Source organism: Dipodomys ordii, unplaced genomic scaffold (assembly GCF_000151885.1).
Source record: "Dipodomys ordii isolate 6190 unplaced genomic scaffold, Dord_2.0 Scaffold22, whole genome shotgun sequence".
Classification (NCBI taxonomy): Eukaryota; Metazoa; Chordata; class Mammalia; order Rodentia; family Heteromyidae; genus Dipodomys; species Dipodomys ordii.
In genome coordinates, this window is record NW_012267238.1 from 2,557,659 (window position 1) to 2,583,667 (window position 26,009).

Consider the following 26,009-nt stretch of genomic DNA (forward strand, 5'->3'; position numbering starts at 1 on the left):
CCCCCATCTCAGCATGGAGCAGAGGCTGCTGCATCCAGCTCAGCACTTGCCTTCAGCCCCTCACTCACCAGCTGGGCTGCCAGGGCCGCCTGGTCCTCCTAGAGGCACTGCTACTCCACTGGGCTCAGCATCTTGGCCTGAGGTGGAAGCTGCAGAGACAGAGATGGGGGACAAAGTGTATGAGGCATCCAGGATGCAGGAGGAGGAAGAGGTCGGGGAAAGTGAAGGACAGACAGATGGGGAAAGCCAAAGAAAAGGGGAAAAAAGCAGGGACAGGCATGGTGGAGGAATAGGAAGAGAGGGAAGGAAAAGGGTTCTGGGGACTACATACGGGACTCTAGGCAGCCACACAGTCCTGCCAAAGGTGGGGGCCATGCAGGTACTAAAAAGACTCAGGAGTGGGGCACTAGTGACTCAAGTATGCAATCCTAGCTACTCAGAGGGTCACATCTGAGGATCATGGTTTAAAGCTAGCCCTGACTAGAAAGAGACTTTTATCTCTAATTAATCACTCCCCCCCCTCCCCGGCCACACACACCCCCAAAAAAATGCCAGAAGTGGAACTGGCTAGCCTTGTGCAAAAAAGCCCAGGGACAGCACCCAGGCCCTGAATTCAAGCCTCAGTACTAGCACACACATAAACACATACACAAAATAATAATAGGTCTCTCCCTTAGAGAGAACCCACCCTCTGTTAGAGTGTACCTCTGCCTTTCTGCTTGTCTGCTTGACTGCTTGCTTGCTTACTCAATAAAGCTCTGCCAAGTTTTCTTACCATTAAAAAAATGATAACATAATTAATAAATAAAACTACAAGGCCTTAGGACTCAGGCTTCTGGCACTTTTCAGGACCAGTGGCAGATAGGTCACTGGGAAAGCTGGTGGGGATTGTCCAGGGAAGGCAATACAAAGGGGATAGATGAGCCAGGTGATGGTGGCTCATGCCTATAATCCTAGCTACTCAGGAGGCTGAGATCTGAGGATCACAGTTCAAAGCCAGCCTGGGCAGGAAAATCCAGGAGATTCTTATCTCCAATAAACCACTAAAAAAACAGAAGTGGCTCTGTGGCTCAAGTGGTAGAGTACCTTGAGCTGAAGAGCTGAGGGACACTGTCCAGGCCCAGAGTTCAAGCCCTACAACTGACCAAAAAACAAACAAACAAACGAAAAAGAGTCTCATGGACTTTCCTGCCTGGGCTGGCCTTGAACCTTGATCCTCAGATCTCAGCCTCCTGAGTAACTAGGATCACAGGTATGAGCCACCAGCACCTGGCCTGTTTTCCTTGTTTTACCAGAAAGAATGTAGAGCACAGAGAGGCTAAATACTTGGTCTAAAGCATAGATATGTAAGCTAGGAAGAAAGTCTAAATACAACCTACGCCTGCCTGGTCTACATAGCAGCTAGCAGTTCAAAATTTGAACATTTGAGATGCAGACCCCAAAATAAGATGCACTAGATTTTGAACACCTGGGATTTTGAAGACTTAGTACCAAAAAAAAAATGTAAAATATCTCAAATTTTTCGTATTGCTTATATGATAAACCACAATATTGTAGATATTGAGTTAAAAGACTATTAAAATTAACTATACTTGTTTCTGTTGCTTTTCTCTCCTTTCCTCTTTTCTTCTTTTCTTCTTTCTTTCCTTTTATCTGTCTACCTATTTAATATTTTCATGCTAAGGATGGAAACCAAGGGCCTTGCTCATGCTAGGCAAGTGCCTACGGCTGGGCCATGCCCCCAGCCACACCTATTTTCTTCAATGTGCCTAGTAGTGCATTTATATTACATCTGTGCCTTGCACTGTACTCCTATTGGGCAGAGCAGCCCTGAACCACCCTCCTTGCTCCTCTCAAATTCAAGAACAAGGATGACAGAACACCTGCTAAAGGCTAAGAGAATAACACAAGAAGCTTTCTTGATGATGGTCCCAACCACTCTACTGGACGGGCCAGAGGTGGGAGACAGGAAACTAGTCCTTCCCCAGAGAAGAGCTGGGTTCCTACTGGGCCTCTCTGAACTTCCTATTCCTGCACTACAGGAAGCGAGATAAGGTCAAAGAACCTGGGATTCAACCTTGACCTTTGGATCAGCCCTGTTCAAGGCGTTAGAAGCATAAACCCAATGCCTCCAGGAACCTAACACTGGAGGGAATCAACAGCATCAGCCAGCGAAAACAGCTAGGGAGGTGGATAAGGGGCGGGGCCTCATCGGGCTATAATCAGGGGAAGCTTCCTGGAGGAGGTAGCTCCATACAAGGTTTGAAGCAGCACACTATTGAGGCTGAAAATGTATCATCAATACTGTCTTGTCTTTACTGAAAATTAAAAATTTAAAAATTTACTGTGGCCGGGCACCAGTGGCTCACACCTATAATCCTAGCTACTCAGGAGGCTGAGATCTGAGGATCATGGTTCAAAACCAGCCCAGGCAGGAAAGTCAAGGAGACTCTTATCTCCAAGTAACCACCAGAAAACTGGAAGTGGTACTCAAGCAGTAGAGCGTTCACCTTGAGCTAAAGAGCTCAGGGACAGTGTCCAGGCTCAGAGTTGAAGCTCCACTCACAAAAAAAGATTTACTGTGGATTTTTTGCATTAATTTTGACATTAAAATATTCTATGCCTTGGTAACCAAGCTTTTTGATATGCCTTCAAATTCTGCACCCTGGACCAATGCATCCCAGGCTCTACCTCATCCCTGGTTTAAAGCTGAAGTCCTTGTTCCTGTGTAACCCCCAGTCTACCACCTCAGGGGGGCTGATCCCAGCAGTGGGGAGGGACAGCACAGCCACATTTGAGGAGCCGGGCCCCCTCCTGTCTCACCCTGCCCATCATTCTGGCTCTGCTTCTCTTACTAGTCTAGTTGAGGTTCTGCCCTGCTCAACAGCCTGCTGGGGCTCCCAGTGTGTTCAAGGACCCCTGGCTCCTTACATGCCCTTCAAGCTGGTCCAGCCCTGCCTCTTACTTATGGGTGAAGAAACAAACATCCTCAGGGAGGAAGTGACTTGCCCAAATGCTCAGTGACATGTTCCGTCCACAACTCCCTCCCTGTCACTTCCTACACCAACACACAGCATATGGGGAGCCCCGAAACTGTCAACTGTCTGCTGACAATGAGTAAATAAACCACCCCCATCTCCCCTTCAGGCATCTGCTCCAGGCTGCTTCTTGCAGAAAGGCCTCAGTGACTGACCCTCAGCAAACTCCCACGATGTTCTGCCTGTATCCTGAAAGTCCCCTCTACTCTCCACAATGGAGCCCACAGCCTGACTCTGCTCACAAAGGCACCGAGTCTCCAGTCCGGAGGTTAAGTAAGATCGTCAGGAATCTTCAATCCTTGCCAAATAGTCCTTCTTCAGGTCTGGCTTGAGTCCCTCTTCCTAGATCCAAACTTTCTAGTAACTATCTTGACCCCAAGGGTTTAACTCTCATTACTTCATCTCTGTCCCAGCCTGGCAACTCCCTCTTGGCATCCCTACCCAATATGACTAGTGACACCAACTCCACTAGCCCAGCACAATGACCCAGAGCTTCTTCCATCTCCTAAGTGCCACCATGTGCCAGCCCCTGTTCTATTCCCACCTCCACCTGGCTCATCTGCAGGCCAATCCCAAGGCCTGCATGAGGTAGGGACTTACCCAAGTCACTTGCTGGAGTATAAAGAGCATGTGACTGCCTCTAGGCAGCCGTGTGAGGGCAATCTCTCTCCGGAGGGCTCCAGGCTGTGAGGACTTCCTAGGAGGTGGATGGGTAAAGAAAAGAAAGCTGCTGTTCCAGGCAAAGGGAACAGAATGTGCAAGGTCCAGAACAGGAAAGGACCCTACTGAGCTGGAGACAGAAATCCAGTGGAGTACATCCAGAGACACCCAGAGAGTTTAGTGACTGCTGTTAGTCACTTGAAGGCCTGCTGACCGGGTGGGTGGACCCTTCTTTCCTGGGCCGGTCTTATTTGCATTCTGATTTGCATGAGTGAATCAGCCCAGTCAGGGCAGTCAGGACAGTCTTAAAGATCCTAGTGCATTCCACACTCTGCTCCTCAGTCCCCGGGGCCAGGATGCCTGCCAGTGACTCCCACAGACCCTTCTGCAGAGAGCTCAACTCTGGCTTCTAGAGAAGCCTCAGACCTGTTAGCCTGAGTCCACAGAGACCAGCTATACCGCCCAGGAGGGTGGCAGATGCCCTGGAGGCTGGTCTGGCCTGCAGGGGGCAGGAAGGGAGAGAGGAAGGCCTAGGGCTAGCCAGAGTCCTGAGGCTTGTCCCCTCTTCTTCCTCTCCACGGCCTTCTCCATGCCCCAGCCAAAGTTTCCCAGCCAAGCAGTCAGCTGAACAGGATCCCTAGCACTCCAACCTCAGGAAAGCCCTCCAAGATTTTCACCCAACACACAGTCATCTAGGCCTAGAAACCATACCCCACCCACTTGTACTATAACCTACCCACCAGAACCACATGTACCTCCCACTTTCACCCAGCCCACGGCCACCCCACCCCTCCGCCCAGCCTTCAGCCTCCCACCCACCATCATCAACCCAACTTCAGCAACTCCTAGAGCCCCATGTGCCCCATGCTCACCTCCACCCCGCCCCACCAGTCCCCAAATGGTACCTACAAGCCAGACCAGCCTCCAGGGCATCTGCCACCCTCCTGGGCGGTAGCAGGTCTCTGCGGGCTCAGGCTAACAGGGCAATAAGTCTTGGGGACACTTCCTGTAGATATGAGGAACTAAGTGAGGGTGGAGTTCCCAGGCTAGAGGGTGCAGAAGTGACCCCCGCCTCCCAGCAAAGGCAGCTCCCTCAACTCTAAGGTGACTTGTATAACCCTCCCCACCAAAGGCAGAGAAACCACGGATATGTCCGTCCCCCCCACCAAGAAGCTATATATATACCCCAAACAAGTCAACTAAGAAGTTCCTTCCCCATAACTCTCCCAGGCTCCAGGCATGCCCTGTCCTGCTCCAGCTGTGGTAGGGTCTATCTTCTGGGGTCCTAGAGCCGTGGGAGTCCCCCCTGGCCTAGGGGCATAAAGAGCTGTCTCAGCTGCCCAGTTCCTGAATCAAGGCCTGAACTCTGTCCCCAGGGTACAAGATGAGTCTAGACTACAGTCTGGCCCCACAACTTTGGTCCTGAGTCCTAAGCGAGTCATACTATGGTTTAGGCCCTCCATTTGTCCCTCTCTGCCTCACAGATGACTAGGACACGTCACCACATGTGTACGAGAGGCCAGACTTGCATTTTCTGTAGAATTCTCCCAGGCGAAGGCTGTCACTTCCTGTACAAGTCCCAAGGCCAGCAACTAGAACCGAGCTTATAAGCCAGGCTCCAGTCAGGACCCTCAGCATTCCAGAGATTTCAGGTCTCCTAGCCACCAGTGAGTACCTCACCCCAGCTCCTACCTGGCACCCCTGCCTGATGACCTCATCCACAGCAGGCTCAGTTCTTCCTCTCCTAGCCCTCACCCCACCCATCCACCTGGCCCTGCTGGACAGTGCACCATGTGGACATCCATACACAGAGGACCTGGTGAGAAGCAGGCATGCCATTTTTGCAGCAGCCTGATCATCACCCTAATAAAATAATAAACCAAAGTTTTATTAAGGACATTAATGACTAAGGGACAGTAGACCTCTCTGGTAGCAATTTCAGGCCTTACCCTTATTCTGCTCCTCTGTGTGTGTGTGTGTGTGTGTATGTGTATGTGTGTGTGTGTGTGTGTGTCAGGCCTTACCCTTATTCTGCTCCTCTGTGTGTGTGTGTGTGTGTGTGTGTGTGTGTGTGTGTCAGGCCTTACCCTTATTCTGCTCCTCTGTGTGTGTGTGTGTGTGTGTGTGTGTGTGTGTGTGTGTGTTGTAAGTGACTAAGGCCAGGAATTTGTACATGCTAGGCAAGAGTATTCTCTCTACCACTGAATAGTACCCTCATCATCCCTACTGGCATCTAAAGACTTCCACTCTGTGTGTGTGTGTGTGTGTGTGTGTGTGTGTGTGTGTGCGCGCGTACACGTGCACTCTTGAACTCAGGTCCTGAGTGCTGTCCTCAAGGCTAGTACAACACCATGTGGGCCACAACTCCCCTTCTGGCCTGTTTGGTAGTTAATTGGAGGTAACAGTCTCACAGAGCTATATGCTGATGGCTAGCACTGTAATCCTAACTACTCAGGAGGTTGAGATCTGAGCATCGAGGTTCAAAGCCAGCCCAGGCAGGAAAATCGATAAGACTCTTATCTCCTATTAATCACAGAAAAAGCTAAAAATGGTGCTATAGCTCAAATGGTAGAGTGCTATCCTTGAGCAAAAAGGAGCTCAGAGACAGTGTTCATGCCCAGAGTTCAAGGCCCATGACTGGGAAAAAGTCTCACAGACAGACTTTCCTTCTTGGGCTGGCTTTGAACTGTGATCTTCAGATCTCAACCTCCTATCTAGGATTATAAGTATGAGCCACTGATGCTCAGCTGAAACTTGCACTTTCTACAGATTTCATGTCTATATTGTTTGAAGTTTCTGAAACTATGTCATTTACATGATTAAAAGATGCAACTGTGCATAATTTACATAATTGAAGATGGAACTATGTATCATTTACAGAATTACAAGGAAAAGGTTGGAGGTATCATTCAATGGTAAAGCACTATCTAGCATGCTTGAAACCCTGGGTTTGACCCTACCCCCACCCCAGTGCGCAAATAAAAATAATAATGGCCATTATTATTTTTAAATAATGGTTATTGTTAGGAAAATAATAAATTGATGTCATTAGAACTGAGGTTACAGCAATTTGTTCTCTAATACCATCAATAATAAGGTAACCATGATTTTAAATATATGCATATATGACTAAAGGAACTATAAATGAAATTGCCAGCCAGGTACCGGTGACTCATGCCTGTAATCCTAGCTGCTTAAGAGGCTGAGATCTGAGGATCACGGTTTGAAGGCAGCCTAGGTAGGAAAGTCTGTGAGACTCTTACTTCTAATTAACCACCAAAAAAGGTAGAAATGGAGCTATGGCTCAAGTGGTAGAGTACTAGCCTTGAGCAAAATAGCCCAGGGACAGCATCCAGACCTGAGTTCAAGCCACAGGACCATCACACGGAAAGGAAGGGAAGGAAAGGAAAGGAGAAGAAGAAATGAAACCGCTCCTGTCCTGGGCCAACTGGACTGGAGTCAGACCTACAGGTTCCTCCTGCCCCACCAACCCCTCCTGAGAGTCTCAAATTCAGTTAATCAAATAAGGTCTCCCTTCCAGGCACCAGGAGGCCAACAGCCTTCCAGATGGAAAATGCAGAGATCCAGTAGTAGACATGAGACTCAAAGGGTTTGTGGTTTGCATCCACTCCACATGCATCTGACCCCACCCCAGCTCTGATCCTTACCCCAGTCTCCTCAGGCCCAAGCCCCACAGTAAAAAAAAAAGGGTCAGGCAGGGAGGAGGGGGGATTGATTCTGTGAAGCCCAGCACTTGCAAATAAATGAAACTGAGAGTAAAAAGGTTTGCTTTTGTTTCTTTTTGAGACAGTATCACTACGTAGCCCAGGTTGGTCTCAACCTTGAAATCTTCCTGCTTCAGCCTCGAATGTGCTAGAATCACATTCCTGTATACGGTGAAGAAGCTTTGTGAAAAGTTCTGTCACACACTATCCATCTCTGGGCCCACTATATCTCTGTCCCCCAAATGGGGGCAATTTGTACCTACCTGCCCTGCCACCATCTTTTGCCCCAGGTTTTTCACACATGCTAGGCAGGCACTCTGAGTCACCCCAACACTTGACCTCTCATAGTACTGGACTCCTGGCCCTGTGCCTACTACTGCCTTTCCCCCATCTATAGGCAAGAGCACCGTGGGGCCCAATGGGCAAACCTTCAGACAGCTTACCTACCCTTACCCATAGTCCTAGCCCAGAGCCACCTTCCCTGCTCCCCCCAACACTCTTAGAGCCTCCACTCAGCCCCTCCCACCTTGTGGTAACCCACACAACCCACACCTGTGGAGTCCCAGGCACCTGCCACCAGCATGGCTGGGGACTGGCCTCCTGCCTGACCTCAGTCACAGAAACACCCTTCCTGGGACCAGGGACTTCCTATCACCTCTGCTACCACATATATTGGGAGAGGCCTGAGGTGCCACAGATGCCTCTATGAAGATTCTTGTGTGACCACTGTCCCCTGGAGGCTAGGGGTTGTGAATGCCTAAATGAGTCTGAAACGGGAAGCTGGCTGACCACAAAAGGGTTGGTGTGCACAGGGGTAGGGACACAGCACAGGAAGCAAGAGGGGACGGACCACAGTGACTAGCACCATCATTGCTAGGACCCTGGTCATGCACCTGAGCAGCCAAGGGACAGCACTGACCTTAATGGGGAAGGGGAGAGCTGAGAAAAATGGAAAACCCGGTCACACAAGAGGATCTCAGTGGGCTTCTCTGTACTTTAGAATCAGTGGCTCAGGTGACAAGGGCTCAGACCAGCTTTCTCCTTAGCTGGCCCTTGGAATACAGAAGCCAGAACCCAAGCAGCCCATGCTGAAATGGGAAGCTACTATGTTGGTGGGGAAAGAGGATGGGTGGCTGGCGCAGGGGCTGGGCCAGGAGGGAGAGAGGGAGACAGGGACAAAGCCCATAGGCTTTGACCTCCAAGTTGATAGATGACCTTGGCTTTTCCTGCTGTACACAGACAGCAGGGGGAAGGTTCCTAGTTCTACCTCCTTGCAGACCTTGTTCAGGGCCACAAAGAGCATCCTTACCCCACTCCTGCTCCCCACTCCATCACCCATCCAGCTGAGAGCACTGTTGGCTGTGCCAACAGAACCCTTACCACTACATGACTGCCGCATAATCCTCAGACTAGTCTACAACAAGCAAAGAACCTCAGAGAGGTGAAGAAACTTGCTCAAAGTCACACAGGAGAGTCTGAACTTCCTGAGCCCTTCTCTCCACTCTACCTCTTCAGAAGATGCAAGAATGAGCCTAGGCAGGAAAGGACAGCAGGGAAAAAGCACACGGGCAGCAGAAAGAAGGATTCTTATCATTGCTCTGAGCCTAAGGCTCCTCATGTATATAAAAGGATTCTTAGAGCTTTACTTTGCAGGCTTGTGAAGCATAAACAACACCTTAAAAACAGATATCAAGCCAGGTGCTTCACTCATGCCTATAACCCTAGCTACTCACGAGGCTGAGATCTGAGAGAGGTGGTTCAGCCAAGGCAGAAAAGTCTGTGAGACTCTTATCTCCAAGTAACCACCAGAAAACTGGAAGTAGCCCTGTAGCTCAAAGTGGTAGAGTGCTAGCTTTGGGCACAAAAGCTCAGAGAGACAGCAATCAAGCCCTGAGTTCAAGCTCCATGGCCAACAAGAAAGAAGAGAAGAGAAGAGAAGAGAAGAAGGGAGGAAGGGAGGGAATAGATCCACTAAAAGCAGCTCTCACTACCCAGTAACCCTGGATCCGTCAGAGTAAAAACCAAAGAGGGAATGGGGTCCGTTCAGCCTGGGTGACCAGTCCCTATGCGTCTCATCAACTTACTTTAATGTTTCTTAAGACTCAGAACAATGGCTCCTGCCTCAGGGCCAACACTCAACTGCCTCTGCCTGGTACACTCTTGGCCACACAACTGCATGGTTCCTTCCATATTTTCAAGAACTTTCTCAAATGCGAGGCCTTCCTTCCCTGCCTATCAAGTCAGTCTCTCCTTTTCCGGTCTCATTCCTCATCCCATGTGTCACTATTTTATATATCTAGTTGTTAATGTATAGCCCTTGCAGTTATAGCTGTATTTCCAGCAGCCAGAAAAGTGTTCAGAAAATGCCCAGTAAGTATATGAAATATAGGAATGGAAACTGAGGCCTGGTTTATAGCAGGTGCTCAATTCGTGACATCTGTTGGCATGTGCAGCCTTTGCTTGCTCACTCTACTGATGTTGCCCTCCTCTACCTCAAAACTTTCCCCAGGAAGCCTCCCAAGCAACAATGGGCAGTGGGAGGGACTACGTATGTGTATGCATGAGCCCACACATGCACACACACACATACACATGCATGCATAGAAGGGGTGGGCAGAGAAGCAAGCTGTACTGGGAGGCATTTGGTCTGGGTCTAACACCAGCTTACCTTTCTTAGGAGCCCAAGAAAGGGACAGAGGTTGTTGGACAAGACAAAGCATGTGTCAAAGTTCAGACCAGAGGGGCAGAAGCCCAACAGTCTGTTCTGAAGCTCATTGGAGTCCTCTGTAGCTGGGCCTGCTCCTTCTTCCAACTTCAGAGACTCCCCAGCCACTTCCTGCTGGAATGGCCTGATAAACACTGTGGGGAATCTCTGGCTCTCAGGCTCTCACATGCTGCCAACCACTGATCCCAAAGCAGGTGAGCACCACACCAGACTCCCAGGAGTGTCTTAGATCAACCACCACCACTAAGGCAAGTAGTGATCTCCCCATAACTCCGTATTGCCCAGTGGGACTCAGGGTCCCATCCACTGGCTCCTGCCTTTGGTCCCTTCTCATTCCCTAACATGTGAACCAGGCAAGGTTTTTGCTGCAAAACTGCATAACAGATTGCTGAGGGTCCCCAGCAGAGACCAAGGGGTTAAGAGTCAGGTAGGGATAAGCCTTACCCAGCATGCCTTTCAAGAGGCAGGCCCCAGGAAGTGGCACTATGGCTCAAAGTGGTAGATCACTAGCCTTGAAAAAAAAGAGCTCAGGGGCTGGGAAGGTGGCTCAGTGGTAGAGTGCTTACCTCGTGTGCAAAAGGCCTTGGGTTCAATTCCTCAGTACCACATAAACAGAAAAAGCAGGAAGTGGCATTGTGGGTCAAGTAGAGCACTAGCCCTGAGCTGAAGAGCTGAGGGACAGTGCCCTGGTGTAGAGTTCAAGCCCCACAACTGACCCAAAAAAAAGCTTAGAGACAGCACCCAGGCTGAGTTAAAACCCCATGACCAACCAAAAGATAAATAAAGTTCTATCTTTTGATGGGTGCTGGTGGCTCACGCCTATAACCCTAGCTATTCAGGAGGCTGAGATCCAAGCATCACAATTCAAAGCCAGCCCAGGCGAGAATGTCCATGAGACTCTTATCTCCAATAAACTACTCAGAAAAAGCTGTCAGTGGAGCTGTGGCTCAAGTGGTAAAATGCTAGCTTTGAGCAAAAGAAGCTCAGAGACAGTACCCAGGCCCAGAGTTCAAGCTCTAGGACCAGCCAAAAAAATAAAAAAAGAGGTAGGTCCCACCTCCCCAAACCAGTGGGCAATCAGTGGGCTGTCCCAATGTGGAGCACATCCAACACAGAGGCATATGGCACAGGAAGGGGCTAGGCTAGGAACTGGGGCGTAGCCAGGGGATCTTTGGGAAGAGGAGGCTCAGCTCCTGGACACCAAGGCAGCAGAGTGTCTCTCCTCAGTCTCCTTGATACATGTCTCTCCCTACCATCCCACTCTGTAGAGTCCCCCAGCCTGGATCTGGCTCTGAGAGACTTGATCTGGGTCTGCTAAGCCTCTTTCTGCTGGCCTGTTGCCCAAAGTGTGACCCTAATCTTGTTCTCTGACCCACTTAGCCACCAGTCTCTCTGGGACTCCCCTCACTTGCACACTGATCTCCACAGGGATGCTCCCATTGCTCCTAGATGGGGCCTAACCTCTTTCTTCCCACCAAAAGCCCCAGAGCTTTCAGGACTACCACTTGGGTCCCAGAGCTTGCTCTACAGACTCTGAAAGTGAAGTGTAGAACATGTGCCAATATAGTAGGTGCAGAGAGCACAGAGCCACAAGGCCAGTGGGGCCTCAGACCTTCCTAGAAATTCACCAAACTCTAAGCCTCGGTATAGTTCCAGCTATTTACTATAGCACCAGCCTGGATGCTCAGGTTTATTGGCAACTGGGGGTGATCCACCCCAACTCTAAGCTTTTGGAACCTGGATTTTCAGAAATTCAGAAGCCAAGAATGTCAGGCACAACAAAGCCTAGGGGAAAACACCTTGACTCTCTCATGTCTCAAATCTCAGACTCAGAATTTCAACAGCCTGGCAGTTAATGTAGGGGAGGTGGAAAACCTCCCTCCCTGACCACCTCCTTCTCCTCTCACTTGCCCAGTCTAGTTGGTCTTGTGCTGTCCATATCTGGGGCTCATGGGCCAGGGGTGAAGGCTCCTCCAGGACAGTAAGAACACTGGGCAGAGGAGATGCAGGCACCTAAAGGGCTAACTTGGAGTAGCAGTTCAGCCCTGCACTGTTTCCTATCGTGGGGGACTTATCTACCCACTGCCAGCCTAACTAAATGAGGTGGACTTGACTAGGCTATCCCAAGGCTCCTGGACAGCCAAGATTCCATTTGCTGTTCCCTATCCAGTCTTGGATTGTAACAGAGGAGTGGCCCATGAAAGGTCAAGTCCACCACCTATACCTTTGTCCTCACAGAAATGAAGATGATGGTGAGGAAGATTCTGGCACATTCCCCCAGGACAAATCTGATCACTGAACTTCCTTGGGACCCTCTGGCCCAGAGCTTCACACACTTGGCCACTAAGGCTACACCTTAGCCTCTCGGCTCTGAAAATCCTCCAGTTAGTCACTCTTACCCCTGCTCTGTGGCAGACCCTGGCATCCTAAGCTGGCTCCTGGTTTGTTTGGGGATTAAAAGCCTGGGACACTGGTATAATAACAATATTTTTTCTTCTTTTTGTTTTTTTTTTTTGCCGGTCGTGGGCCTGAACTCGGCCTGGGTGCTGTCCCTCAGCTCTTCAGCTCAAGGCTAGCGCTCTACCACTTGAGCCACAGCGCCACTTCCAGCTTTTTCTGCTTATGTGGTGCTGAGGAATGGAACCCAGGGCCTCATGCATGCAAGGCAAGCGCTCTACCACTGAGCCACCTCCCCAGCCCCAATAACAATAAATTAAAAATAAATAAAAAATCTGGGACATGGCAGTATGGATAGTATCTAAAGGAAGCTTTTGGGGGCTGTGACCAGGCCTGGGTTCCCATCTCAGCTTCCTAACTCTTCAGCTCAAAGACCACAGAAAGTTCCTTACCTTTCTATAGACCATGGGATCTGGGAGAATCATTGCATCCCCCAAAGCCAGGAGAGACAGCATAAGAAAATGAGCTTCTGGGAAGTGCTCACCCCTAGACCTGGGCTCTTTTTAGCTGGAATCCAGAGCAGTTTGTCCAATCTGCAAGCAGAATCACCTTATAGGCATCCTTACTTCACCGCTAATCACAAGCGATGTCACCAATCAAGCAGCCCTCCAGTCTCTGCCTGTCACCCAATGGCAAGTTCCCAGAGCCAGACTAAGTTTGGATCTCTTGTCTGCAGTGCCTCCCAGTACTCAGGGTACTTGCACAAATCTAAAGAACAACTGAGCCCCAGCAAATCACTTAACCCCTTGGCCTCGGTTTCCTCATCTGCAAATAGGAACGGTACTCATACCACCCAACTATTGTCTCTTTGTTCTTAAAGGCCCTTTCTGGGCCTTGTGGGGAGAAAGGGACCCCTGAGGAACAGGGCTGGGAATAGATGTTTCTCAAATGACAATAGGGCAGCTTTGGGGGGAAGGGGGGTCATCAGTGCAAAATGTACCTAGCACACTGCCTCACACATAAGCTTCTAAGTAACAACAGCTACTGCTGTTACTATTACTACAATTAAATAATCATTCATCACACTAAACTAAATAATACTGTTATTGAACGGGTCACTTAACCCTTTATCCCCTCTCAATCACTCTATCTCAGTAATCATGTCTTAATTATGAACTATGACCTACAGGACGAGAGAGAGAAACACTCCAAAAGGCCATGCAAAGCCAAGCCAATGTGTATCATTGGCCCCACATCAACTCTGCCTTCCTGAGCTGGGACTGTCTTCCTCAAAGCCCTAGTTAGAATGTACAGGTCTAGAGTGCCAGCTCAGAGCAGAGGGAAGGTTGACAAGATGCCATATCCTCTCTGAATCAGAGCTAAGGGCCTTGTTGTTGAGTCAGCTGCAGACCCTGAACTCTGTGGGGAGTGAACACTGGAGGGGATGTTAGCTTCTGACTCCGACCTTTAGCATAGATCCCCTCCCTAAATGCCTTTCTGTACAGGGCTGTGAAGGGAGCCAAGTCTGGCCTCAGGAGCTGCCCAAGGAACGGACATTATTCCTCAGGGAGGGTTTCCTACCACATCCCCTTCAGAACCCTTAAGGAATCTAAAGTAGGGTGAAGGAGACAGCTGGTGAGTAAGGGCTGTGTGCTCTCAAGCAATTCAGGACCCCATCCAGGCCCCTAAGGGTTAAGATTGAGAGCGAAGGGCGGGGGGCCAGGGTCAGTGCTGGACAGACGGGCCTGGAGCCCAGGGCCGCCTCCCCTCCCCCTCCCCTGGGAACAGAGGCCACTTGTTTGGGCACTGGTGGCTGGCTTTGAGCTCAGCCAAGAGAGACTGGGGTAAGAAGAAGAGAGGCCCCCAGAGAACAGTGGGGACTCCCCTCCCTCCAACTAATGTTCAGGCCCAGTCCATCACTAGTCCCAATACTCTGAGCCACCACTTGTCCCCTCAACCGCCCTTTCCCTTGGTTCTGCCTTCTTTTCCCCCAACACTTGCTGGGGGAAAGACTTAGTTGGATTCCTACCCCCAGCTTAATGTTTCTTCAGTGCACTAGGTCTTATCACCCCACCCTACAGATGGAAAATAGAAGCTCTTTAAAGTATGGAAACATGCAGAGTGCTTCGTGGCTGTCCTAGGACTTCAGGCCCCAGATCCCAGGTGATCCTATGGCCCTCTGCAGGACCTCCTGCAGACCTCCAAGGAGACCCTTCCAAAGCTGTGCAGGTTGGAAGGAGAGGCAAGAGATAACCCATCTCTGAACCCTAAAAGTGCCAATGTACTTGAGGATTTGGATGGGGAACTAACTTGAGGGTAGAGGTACATTCAACTTACACCAAAGGCTGTCTTGATGTGTAGACAAGCAATAGTTGGAGCTCAGGTTGTGGGGATGAGGCTGGGAGTGAGGCTGGGGCAGAATTTGGAGGCCTGAATACCCAGACGCAGCCTAGGCAATGAGGCCACCTCCTCCTCACCAGTCACCAGAAGTCTGCCTGGGACACCTCCCTCCCATTTCAGTAAGCAAGTGGCCAATGGGGAGGCACAGGCTCCAGGGCAGGGTCTAGACAATCCCCAGCCAGCATGGGACACAAGGATGAGTTCTCTGCACACCATTCCCCAGCCAGTCCCTAAAGCCACACTCATCTCTTTGCCATCCCTCCATGGCGCTTATACAAAGTACACCATCATCTGGAGGCCCCTGCCCTTATAGTAAACTGCCACTTAACCACCAAGGCATCTCTTCCTCCCTGGGCCCCCACGGGTCCATACTTGCCTTACTTGTCTCTGACACTGCTGGGTTCCTTCTACCCTGTAATGATCCTGTTGGGAGGTCTCCAGAGCTGGGAGCTCTTGACTGTCCATGGGCAGACATCACAAGTGTCTCAGTCTGCGACCCTACTGTGTAGTCAAATCTCTCCCTAAGTACCTAGTCCACTCCCCCCTCACAACTTAGTCTTTGGATAAGGGAAAACTCCCTGGAAGACCAGATTTGGAGAAAGGTCTAAGGCAGAGGTCCACCTTGAAGGCTCAAGATCAGTTTCCCAGTAAGCAAAACCCACCTTGGGAAATCAGTCACACACACATACACACATAAACACACACACACACACACACACACACACACACACCCATCCTATACTCTAAGCCCGCACAGGCACACTTCAGACCCAACCACCCACTCCAGCTTGACCCCATTCAGTGAACACACCCCATGTTTCCGCAGCAATTGGGCCACATAGGCTCTTGGGAGGCCATGCCCCCATTTACTGATGTGGAATTGAGGTGTAGAGACCGGAAGTAGCTTGTCCAAGGTCACTGGAGCCCTAGGTCCAGGGCATAGGGTCAAGGGATCTGCAGATCCCTTAGGGTTTCAGGGGCCAAGGGGCTGGGGAGGTTCAGGTCACAGGTGAGAAAGGCAAGGCGCTCTAGGTGGACTGGCCCCGGAGCCCGAGCGCCCTCCCGCCGCAGGGCAGTGGGGCTCAGCCCCTCTTCGGAAGCTAGCGTCCGCCAGTTCACCCTCCTCCCTCCGGTCCGCCCCGGCGGCTCATCCTCGGGGCGACCTCCACCCACCCCAGCAAGCAGAGCGTGACCCCGGGGAATGGGCGCCAGGCGCGGTGGGGCCGCGCAGCCTCGCCTTTCCTTTCTGCGGAATGGGGACACTTTAGGACACACCTGGCCACGGGGGGGGGACGGCTGCGGACGTGGTGGCCCCCGGCAGGCGCACTGACCTGTTTCGAGCGAAGATTCCACGCGGGGACCCGGGGCCCGGGCGCCGCTACTGACTCACACCGCCTGTGCCACCCCGCGGCAGCGGACCGACCCGGCGCGCCCACCCCGCGGGACGCTTCCGCCCGCCCGCCCCACGTGACGTCCCGGGGAGGGCGGGGGCGGGGCCGGCCCTGGCCCCGCCCCCGGCCTAGTCACACTCGCAGATTCCTCTTTCCTGACTTGTCTGCCCACCGGATTGGTCCGTGAGTCTCAGCCTGCTCCCTCTCCCCCCACCCCCGCCCCGTTCCTCCATCTCCAGAGACCTAGGTCACACACAACCCTCCGGCTGAGTCTCCAACATTCTAAGAGTCTCCCTTCCTGGCCACCCCTGTTCTAGGGAGTTTGCCCCCAGGAGGAGTGAACTGCGCACATCCCGGGGCGAATGGGGCGTAGCCGACCTGGGACAACCTGGCTGGACCAGGAGACCTGCTGAACCACATTCTTGGAGGGTACCCCATTTCTCTCCCTGAGTCCACCTCCTCTGTGTGCTGGGGACGTGTCCTTCCAGAGAACATTAGACTTTTACCTCTCTTCCCAGCACATGCAGAGATGAGGGCCCCAGGCTCAGTGGGCCCTCTGGGTCCTATATCCAAGCCACTTCTAGGAACAGCCCTTCTCTGGGATCCTACTTTTCCATATGCACAGTGGGTATTTGTTAAAAATAACTCTCACCGAGTTGGTTTAAGGGTTTCCCCTGAGAAGAGGGAAGATGTCATTAATCGGAGCATCTAATACATGCCAGGCTTAGTGCTGGGCAATTTATTCCTTTGCTCACAATTCTCACACTTGCTTAAAGGTAAAAATTATCACTCCAGTTAATAGATGAGAAAATGAGGCTCTAAGCACTTTCCAGGTTTGCCCACAGTGACAGAGCAGAACACTGGGCAAAGTAACACTAGAAATCCATCACAATGAGAGAATCTCTTGGCCACTCACTTCACTGGCCACTCACCTATTCTTTGGGAAAGACTTGACTCTGAGTAGACTGTGTCTTTTGCTGGCTGGGCTAAGGTCAGACTTGGGGAGAAATTCTTGGCCCCAAGGAGTCCAAGGCCAAATTCTGGATCTGGCAGATTTGGGGAAGTAGAAGGGGCCACAAAGACCAGAGGCGGCCCAGGCCTCCCTCTAAATCTCAGCAGCCAGGTAGAGCATACGATGAGAGGACTGAGTTGGCATCCATCCAGGGCTCTGCTGTTTATGTTAACGCAGTCCTGAGGCATTCTATATAACCTAGGAAGGATGTAAATCTTAAGAGCCTGCTGCCTGCACTGCACTGTATTCATGAGGAAACTGTACCCCACCTCCCTCCCCAGGATGGGGGAGAGGGTCAGATGCCTAGTCTGTAACTGGGAAGCAAGGGGCCTTGAGCCAGAGATCCTGCAGTAGAACCTTCACCCTCCAAGAAGGCAGAGTAAGGCAGCCAAAGGGCCTGGCTTAAAGCACAAAGTGAGCACGCAACAATAACAAGTGGGTGATAAGAATAAGCTACTGGACAGGGAGGAAGGGACAAAGGTCAGGAAGAGGACAACCCCTTCTCCCAGCTACACATGGTGAAATGAGGAGGCACTTTAAGGATAGGAGGCCAGGAGACCAATAACATTAAGGCAATAACTGCAGAACCTCAAACCAGGGCAGCACAGTGCAGAGCAGGTGGGAAGCAGGCACCGGGATGAGCTGGCTGAGGCTGTGGGATCGTTTATTGGGACTGTGTCCAGCCAGGCCGCAGTGCCACCTGGGCCTGAGCCCAGAGCCCCCAGGAAGTGGGGTGGGGGAGGGGAAGAAGTGCAGAAGGCTCTGTGCCCCAGGTTCAGCCCCAGTCCAGTCTCCTTCGGTGCAGCAGGAGCAGTGGGGCAGTGCTCAGGTGAGCGAGGTGTCATCGTCACTGCCCTCGCCACCAGCGCCACCCACTCGCTCCTCCCGACTCTCTGCCACGGAGCTCTCGTCGATATTCTCTAGCGAGTCTGCATGCTGCACGGACAGCTCTGACAAGGCCAGGCTGGGCAACGGGCTCTGCTCCGGGTGCAGCCAGGGCTTAAAGTGCGGCTGGTGCTTCTGCTTCCACTCTGGGTACTTGACACACGCCTTGTACATCTTCTTCATGGCCTGCAGACCAGCACGCAGTGTCAAGGACAGCTGGGACAACCCACACTTCCCCAGGTCCCTCCAAGGGCTCTCTGCCACTCCCCCATCCCAACCACACATCCCACGCTTCAGCTCCACTTCCACCCTGATTGGGGCCTAACCTCATTCTCTAACTCTGCCTATGACTGGTCTCCACCCTTGGCCCCACCCCCTGGCTCCAGAGCCAACCCCAACCCTCTTCCCAACCAGGACAGCTCAAAGTCCCAAGGCAACTCACCTTGGGGGCCAGGAACTGAGAAGATTTATTCACCACCCACTTGGGTAAGGAGCCTGTGGGGCAGGGAAGGGTAGGAGGTGAGAAAAGGAAGAGGTGGCCTCAGATATCCAGCCCTATCCCTCTCCTCCCCGCCCTCTGTCTGGGCTTCAATGAAGCCATCTTCTCCAAGGAAGAGGTAAGATGGTTCTCAAGACAAGGAGTGTCTTCGTTACTCCTTCCTACATGAGGTCCTCAGGCTCAACTCTGTCCCCACTGTCCCTCTGCTGAGTTGCAGAGCTTCATGGAAGAAAATCACAGGGTCCCAGGTGATCCCAGGCTACTTGTAAGTTGTAATTCTGATCCAACGAACTTTACCCTGCTGTCTCTGTCCACTCTCATACCTAACTCCTCCATCATGACTGGTTCAGCCCTTCTTTTCACTTTCCTTCTAAACCCCCTTCCCAGATACATAGGCCCCTAGGCTAAGTACCCCAGCCTGCCTGACCTGAAATTCACAGTTCAGCTCACTACCTGTCTCCCTACCTGGCTCTTATACCTAATGCACTCACTCAACGAAGGCCAGGGAGCTCTGGCCTTGGGGCACTGTGCCCACTGGTCTCTGGGTGTGAGCAGCAAAGATATTCAAGACTTAACAAGCCTCTAGCCATTCACTCAATCAGTTCACTCAGTCCATATTCGCTGTAACACCCCATCCTGGACTAGCTTTGGGAATTCAAAGATGAACTCATTGTCTGGGGTCCAGCCTGTGCCAGGTGTTCTGTTGGAAGGGAATAAGTCTACAGTGCAAGAAGCAGGACTCATTCCCTTGGGGATCAGGGACAGAGAGGAGACCTGACACAGTCTTGGAGGGCTGAGGAGGGAGCAGAGGTGTAGATAGCTAGCTGAGGGAAAGAGAATGAGAAAGTATACAGATATTAAGGGGTTGAAAGACTTAGGCAGAGGCTCAGAGTAGACTCCAAGGACAATGAAGTGTCATAGAAGCATTTTAAGCAAGTAAGAGACATAAGGAAATAAGCATTTTAGAAAAAAATTCTCCAGTAGCTTCAGACAGATTAGGTAGCTGCAAATGGAAATGATAGGGCCAGGAGTGATATTGGAGGGCAAATCAGGAATAATCAGGGACTCCACTGGAAGCTGAGGAAAAGTGCTGAACCACAGGTGCTTGGTGGGGGGTGACTGGAAGGCTGAGACTCAGAAGAAAGGGCAGGTCCAGAGCAGGAGGTAGGAGTTCAGCTTTGGAGATAGTATGTCACAGGTACCTCAGAGACATCCTGTGGTAGACATATATCTAGGATGTGATAGCCACAGGAGTCTGGGCCTCAGCAGATAAAGACTTGTGGTCAGCTGCAGAGCAGTCATGGGAGTGGATGAGCCCCCCCAAAAAGGGAGAAAACAGGCCTGGGGTTTCCAGGATGGGAAGAGAGGAGAGCAGAAAAGACTGATCAAGGAGAAGCAGCCAGTGAGCAGGAGCAGATCTGTGTAGGAGATGTTAGAGCTCATGAGGAAAGCTCTAAGCCTGTGCAGAGAAGCAAGCTGCCATCTTTGCCAATTCTTTTCAAACCATTGGCTTTGGATGGGGACATTCCCAATACAAAACCACTCCTAACAGATGGCCTTCCAGATCCCTAAAAATCAAACCCATTCCCTAGGGTACAGGGAAGGATCCCATGACAGGCTGCTAGTGTGAAGCCCTCACCTTTGGGGTCCACCTGGGCCAGGTAGGTGATGACGCAGCTCTTGGGCCCCGTGCTCTGGATGAGGTAACCCGTCTGGATGGACACAGCTCGGACCAAGTCTTTCCGAGGTGGATATTTCTGGGGATGGAAGGCACAGGGAAATGTCTCAGGTGCAGGCAGAGTCAAAATGTCTTTGTGATAGATACATGCACGCACAAACATGCATACATACACAGTTCACATCCTCTGGCCAGGCCTGAGGTGGGGCAGGGAAAAAGGAAGTGGACCAAGTCATCTTTGCCCTATCTTGCTTTCTCGAAAAAGTGCCAGTCTAGGGTCAAGGCTCAAGAGCATTTAGAGACACATAACCCATATCCAGACCAGCCATGTCCTCCCAACATGGCCCCCTCCTCAGGCAGAGCCACAGGATCCTGCTGTCTCCTACCAGTTTCCTGGCTAATATCATCCCAGAACTCAGTAAACCAGTCAGGTCATTCCCACCCCCTCGCCTGAGAAGTCCACACTGCCTCTCCTGATCTGCTTGAGAGCCCCAGCAGGGAGACAGAACCCATTATCCTTACTGTAGAAGGAAACTGAAGGCCAAAGGGACTGTGCTTGCCCCAAAGTCAATCAGAAGTCACTGTGGCAGCCATAGCCCAGCCCTGCCTGGATCCTTCCTCTGCCCACCCAGCAAAGAAGTCAGGTCTACTCACAGGATGTTTGACTGAGTAGTTCATAATGATGTAATCAGCGCCCATGGGGAGCCAGGAGCGGAGGGTGATGACATCACGGTTCTTCAGAGGCTTGGGACACCTCCCTGTGGAGGGCAAGGACAGTTCAGCCAGACCACAGGCCCACCTGCCTGCAGGGTGGGAAGGCTGGGGGGGAAGGGGAGCATTGCACATGGCAGAGGCCAAAGATCTGGAGATGCCTAATTAACTGCCAGCTACTCCTAATCCAAACAGATGCATCCACCACCACAGTCCCACAGCTGGAACTAGAGCAGAGAGAAGCCCTGCCTTTAATACCTCCTCACAACTTCACCTAGCCTATACCTGATCTGGTCTGTTTGTATATGTGAATGCTAGTGTATGAGAGAAGAACAGAATTATTGGGACTGTGTGTGTAAATGTGTGTGAATATGTGGCTGTGGTGTGGACATGATGGAGTATGCTTGTGTTTGTACGAGGTATATCTTTGTGAACATGTGTGTGCATATTGGTAAGTGTACCCATGGGTGTGCCCCAAGGAGAGGATAGCCTTGGTCTCTGGCTGGTTGGCCATGGAGAGGGCTTCAGGGAGGGAAGTGGGGAGGAGGATGTTTGTGCCTGCTCACAAGAATAATAGCCCACATCAGCATTGACAGTAAGGCGGGCGATGTCGAAAGTCTCAATGACGTTGCTATCCCACTTCTTTCGGTATTCAATGTCATGTAGGACGTCATAGAGCGTCTCAGCTGGCACGTCACGGCACTCCATCCGGCACTGCAGACAGACAATGATTGTCAAGGTCACAAATGGCTCAAATCTGGCCAGGAGACCAGAGGGTCCCTATACAAGTATAGGGAGAAGGAAGAAGGGGAGGAACAAGGGCTATGAAGCCAACATGGACTCACTTCTTAACCACAAGCCTGGTCCAGCTCCCCCAGAAGCCACTCTCTGAAGCCATCCATATACAGCACCAGCCCCTCCTCCAGAAACCTTCCCAGGTAGACTGTCCCTGTTCCCATACATTCTCTACATAGATGCTCTCCTAGACCCCTGTGGCTCCTACCAAGAAGAAATTTGCAGTTGATTCAGATGGACCCTGGGACTGATATATGCTAAATGAAAATGGAAATGAAAAACCAATACTCTAATACATTGTTTCTTTCCTTTCCTAGTACTAATCACCTGACTGTACTGCTTGCCCTCCGAGTGTGTATATGTGTGTGCATGTGCACGTGTGTGCATGTTGTGTATGTTTGTGTGTAATTAAAAAACCATCATTAGTATCTTCCTACTTCATAATCCTTGCATATTAGCTTCACTTACTGTAATATTCCCTCTCAACAACTCTACCAAAGAGAAACCCAAGGAGGAACTTGAGGCTAAAAGAGGTTAAATAAGTTGCCCACAGCCTGGTAAGCAGTAGGGCTGGAATTTAACCCAGCTCACATATCTGGAATGTAAGTAAAAACAGGACCAGGTTTCCCTAGACATGCACTCTGAAAGATGAAACTCAATGTTGTTCTGTGATTTCTTTTTTTTTTTTTTCACCCAAGAGCCCAACCCCCAAGATCAAGTTGCCCTCAGCAAATGGATGAGATTTCTATAAAGGTGTCTCAAAGAGCATTCAGGCAGTGCAAGGAAACCACATATATTACTTTGCACTCACAGGAGAGACATGCAACCCCGTAAGGGAGGAGCTGCACTGCCTCCCTTCTCAATCCTAATGATGGGGACAGGCTCCCACAGCAAGGCCAAGCCACACCTGTTGAGGATTCTAATAACACAAAACTCATCAGGCCCTACACAAACTTCAGATCACAGAAAATAAAGAGGAACCAACTATGTGACACCACAAGAGGATAATCAGACAACACCAGATGGGGACATTCTACTGGCCCCTGTCTCTTCACAGGACACTTTCACATTGACAGGTCAAGGTCATAACAAAGGAACTTGGCAAGACAAAGCCTCTAAGAGGATATACCAACCACCTGTAAAGTATGGCCTGGATTGCATAGTGATCGGGACACCACCTCTAAGGACATTTTTGAGTGATTGGAGTATTCGATGTGCTGAAATTTTGCAGGAACAAAATGGCGGAGGGAAAACCCAGGTAACAAAATGGAAGGTAGAATATAATCTCCATCTCATTTTAGGAAAACAAATGTATGCTTAGAAAAGGAACTGTGGTTCTGGTGGTAAAACACCTGACTAGCAAGCACAAATGTGTGTGTGTGTCAAACCCAAGTACCACTAAAAAGTAACAGGAAGGAAGGGAGTGAGGGAAGGACAGAGAGGGGGAATTTTTTTTTTTTTTTTGCCAGTCCTGGGGCTTGAACTCTATGCCTGGGCACTGTCCTTAAGCTGCTTTTTGCTCAAAGCTAGTGCTCTGCCACTTGAGACCACAGCACCACTTCTGGCTTTTTCTGTTTATGTGGTACTAAGCAATTGAACCCAGGGCTTCATGCATGCAAGGCAAGCACTGTACCACTGAGCTACATTCCTAGCCCAAGAGAGGGAAATTTTTAAATAAAAATTCTCCCAAGATGTGATTCAGAGGTATTGTGCCTACCTAGCAAGGAGGCCGCCCTCAGTTCATATCCCATTACCACCAACAGAAGACATAGTGGGAGACCATACAACCAGGTATTAGACCTAATACTTTAGGAACATTACCTCATTTTACAGTAATGTTCTAGGGGGTTAGCCCTATTTTAGAAATAAGAAAGTGAAGTCCAATCTGGGCACCAGTGGCTCTTGCCTGTAATCCTCCTACTCTGGAAGCTGAGATCTGAGGATCAGTGTTCAAAGCCCGCCCAAGCAGGAATGTCTGTGAGACTCTTATCTCCAATAAGCCACCAGAAAATTATTAGTGGAGCTATGGCTCCAAGTGGTAGAACATTAGCCTTGAATGAAAAGCTCAGAGACAGCACCTGCCCTTAGTTCAAGCCCTACAACTAACCAAAAACAACCCCAAAACACTAAAGTTCAAACTGAAGGTGGAGCTCAGTGGAAGAGTGTGCGCTTAGCATATGCAAAGCCCTGAGTTCAGTCTCCAGCACCAAAAGAAGAAGAAGAGGGAGGGAGTGGGGGGACAGAGTAAAAGAGAAAGAAAAAAAAGGAAGGAAAAAAGAAAGTCAAGGGGAAGGGGTAGATAAATGGATAAATAAAGGGAGGAGGGGGAGAACTCAGTTATAATATTCAATGCATATCCTATGACATTAAGAAAATTGGGCTGGGAATGTAGTTTAGTGGTAGAGTGCTTGCCTAGCATGCATGAAGCCCTGGGTTCAAATCCTCAGTACCATATAAATAAAAAAGCCAGAAGGGGTGCTGTGGTTCAAGTGGTAGAGTATTAACCTTGAGCAAAAGAAGCTCAGAGACAGTGCCTAAGCTCTGAGTTCAAGCCCTAGGACTGACTAAAAATAAAAATTAAGAGCTGGGAAGGTAGCTCAATGGTAGAGTGCTTGCCTTGCATGCCTGAAGCCCTGGGTTTGATTCCTTGGCACCACATAATCAGAAAAAGCCGGAAGTGGCGCTGTGGCTCAAGTGGTAGAGTGCTAGTCTTGAGCTGAAGAGCTGAGGGCCCAGAGTTCAAGCCCCATGACTGGCAATAAATAAATAAATAAAAATTAAGAAAATTGAAAGGGATGGGGAAGAATGATGAAAAGGGTGACATCAATCAAGATTCATGTACTTAACTGATTTGTTTAATGGTAACTTCTTTATACAACTACTTTTTTTCTAGTGTAAAATTTTTTTAATTTTTTTTGTTTTTTTTTTAAATTTTTTATTCCAAGTTTTTTTTTAATTATCTTTTTTGTACAACTACTTAAATACAATAAAAATATAATTTAGCCAGGTGCTGGTGTTTCATGTCTGTAATCGTAGCTCCTTAGGAAGCTGAGATCTGAGGACTGAGGTTAAAAGCCATGTTAGGCAGGAAAGTACTTACAACTGTTATCTCCAATTAACCACTAAAAAGTCATTAGTACAGCTGAGGCCCAAGTGGTAGAATGTGAGCCTTGAGCAAAAAAGATCAAGGCAGTGCCCAGGCCCTGAGTTCAAGCCCAGCACCAAAAAGTGAAAATAAATAGAAGAAAGGAAGAAATAGAGAGTGGGGGGGGGGGAGAGGGAGAGGAAGAGGGAAAGAAAGAAAGAGAGAAAGAAAGGGAGGAAGGAAGAGAAAGAGAGGAAGGAAGAAAGGAAGGAAGGAAGGAAAAAATGAAGCAAGAGAGAGGGAGAAAGCCTGCCAAGTGTGACCTAGAAAAGGGTGTGACTAAAACCCATCACTGAACCAGCAGCCCCCAGTTTCAGCTCTGTCTTCCAAGCCAAGAGGAATCAGAGAGAAATCTGAAGCCTAGGCTTCCAGGTGAAGGAGAAAAACTGCTTGTAAATGAGCAGTTGCCCCGAAGAGTCCAGTGTAACTCCTTGGGATGGATGGGGATCAGGTTCAGTGGAGAAGGGCCATCTAGGAGGGAAGGTATGTGCCAATAACCCTGGCAGAGAGAGCAGCCAGTGCCAAGGGCCAGAAGCAGCATGAGTACAGCAAGCAAGGAGGCTGAATGAGTCCATCTGGCTCAAGTTTTCATGGTGTGGTGTATCTTGGAATCAAAAGGCCCCTGAGTCTAAGTCTTCTTGGAGAAAGGAGTCATTCCAGTGCTAGGTCTGAGAATGCATAGGATGAACTTGGAACATCTTACTGTACCCAGAAGAAAAGAAGCACTCCAAGAATGACAGTGATCCTGTCCAGCAGACATGAGAGCCAGCCTGAGGGGCTCCTACTGATTTGCCATCAACTCCTGGGTTTATCAAGAACTCCCAATTTGCTATAAAACTCTTTTAGGGAGGCTGGGAAGGTGGCTCAGTGGTAGAGTGCTTGCCTTGCATGCCTGAGGCCCTGGGTTCGATTCCTCAGCACCACATAAGCAAAAAGAAAAAAGCTGGA

General features: G+C 50.2%; 1 protein-coding gene and 1 long non-coding RNA gene across 2 annotated transcripts in view; both read right to left on the reverse strand.

Moving 5' to 3' along the window:
• LOC105984028 lies at positions 1-4,646 on the reverse strand. The gene is made up of 3 exons (XR_001174976.1): positions 4,608-4,646; positions 3,639-3,735; positions 1-149 (listed from the first exon to the last, which is right to left on the reverse strand). It is a non-coding gene; the product is annotated as an uncharacterized LOC105984028 (long non-coding RNA).
• Positions 4,647-17,995: 13,349 nt separating this feature from the next.
• Positions 17,996-26,009, reverse strand: part of Stard10 (StAR-related lipid transfer (START) domain containing 10) — a 28,639-nt gene continuing 20,625 nt past the window's right edge. Inside the window, exons 2-6 of the mRNA XM_013014208.1 lie at positions 21,688-21,835; positions 21,065-21,168; positions 20,372-20,489; positions 18,676-18,728; positions 17,996-18,419 (exon numbers count right to left, since the gene is read on the reverse strand). Of these exons, the coding sequence (XP_012869662.1) occupies positions 18,174-18,419; positions 18,676-18,728; positions 20,372-20,489; positions 21,065-21,168; positions 21,688-21,835 (669 nt within the window). The 3' untranslated portion in view covers positions 17,996-18,173. The remainder of the gene's footprint in view (positions 18,420-18,675; positions 18,729-20,371; positions 20,490-21,064; positions 21,169-21,687; positions 21,836-26,009) is intronic.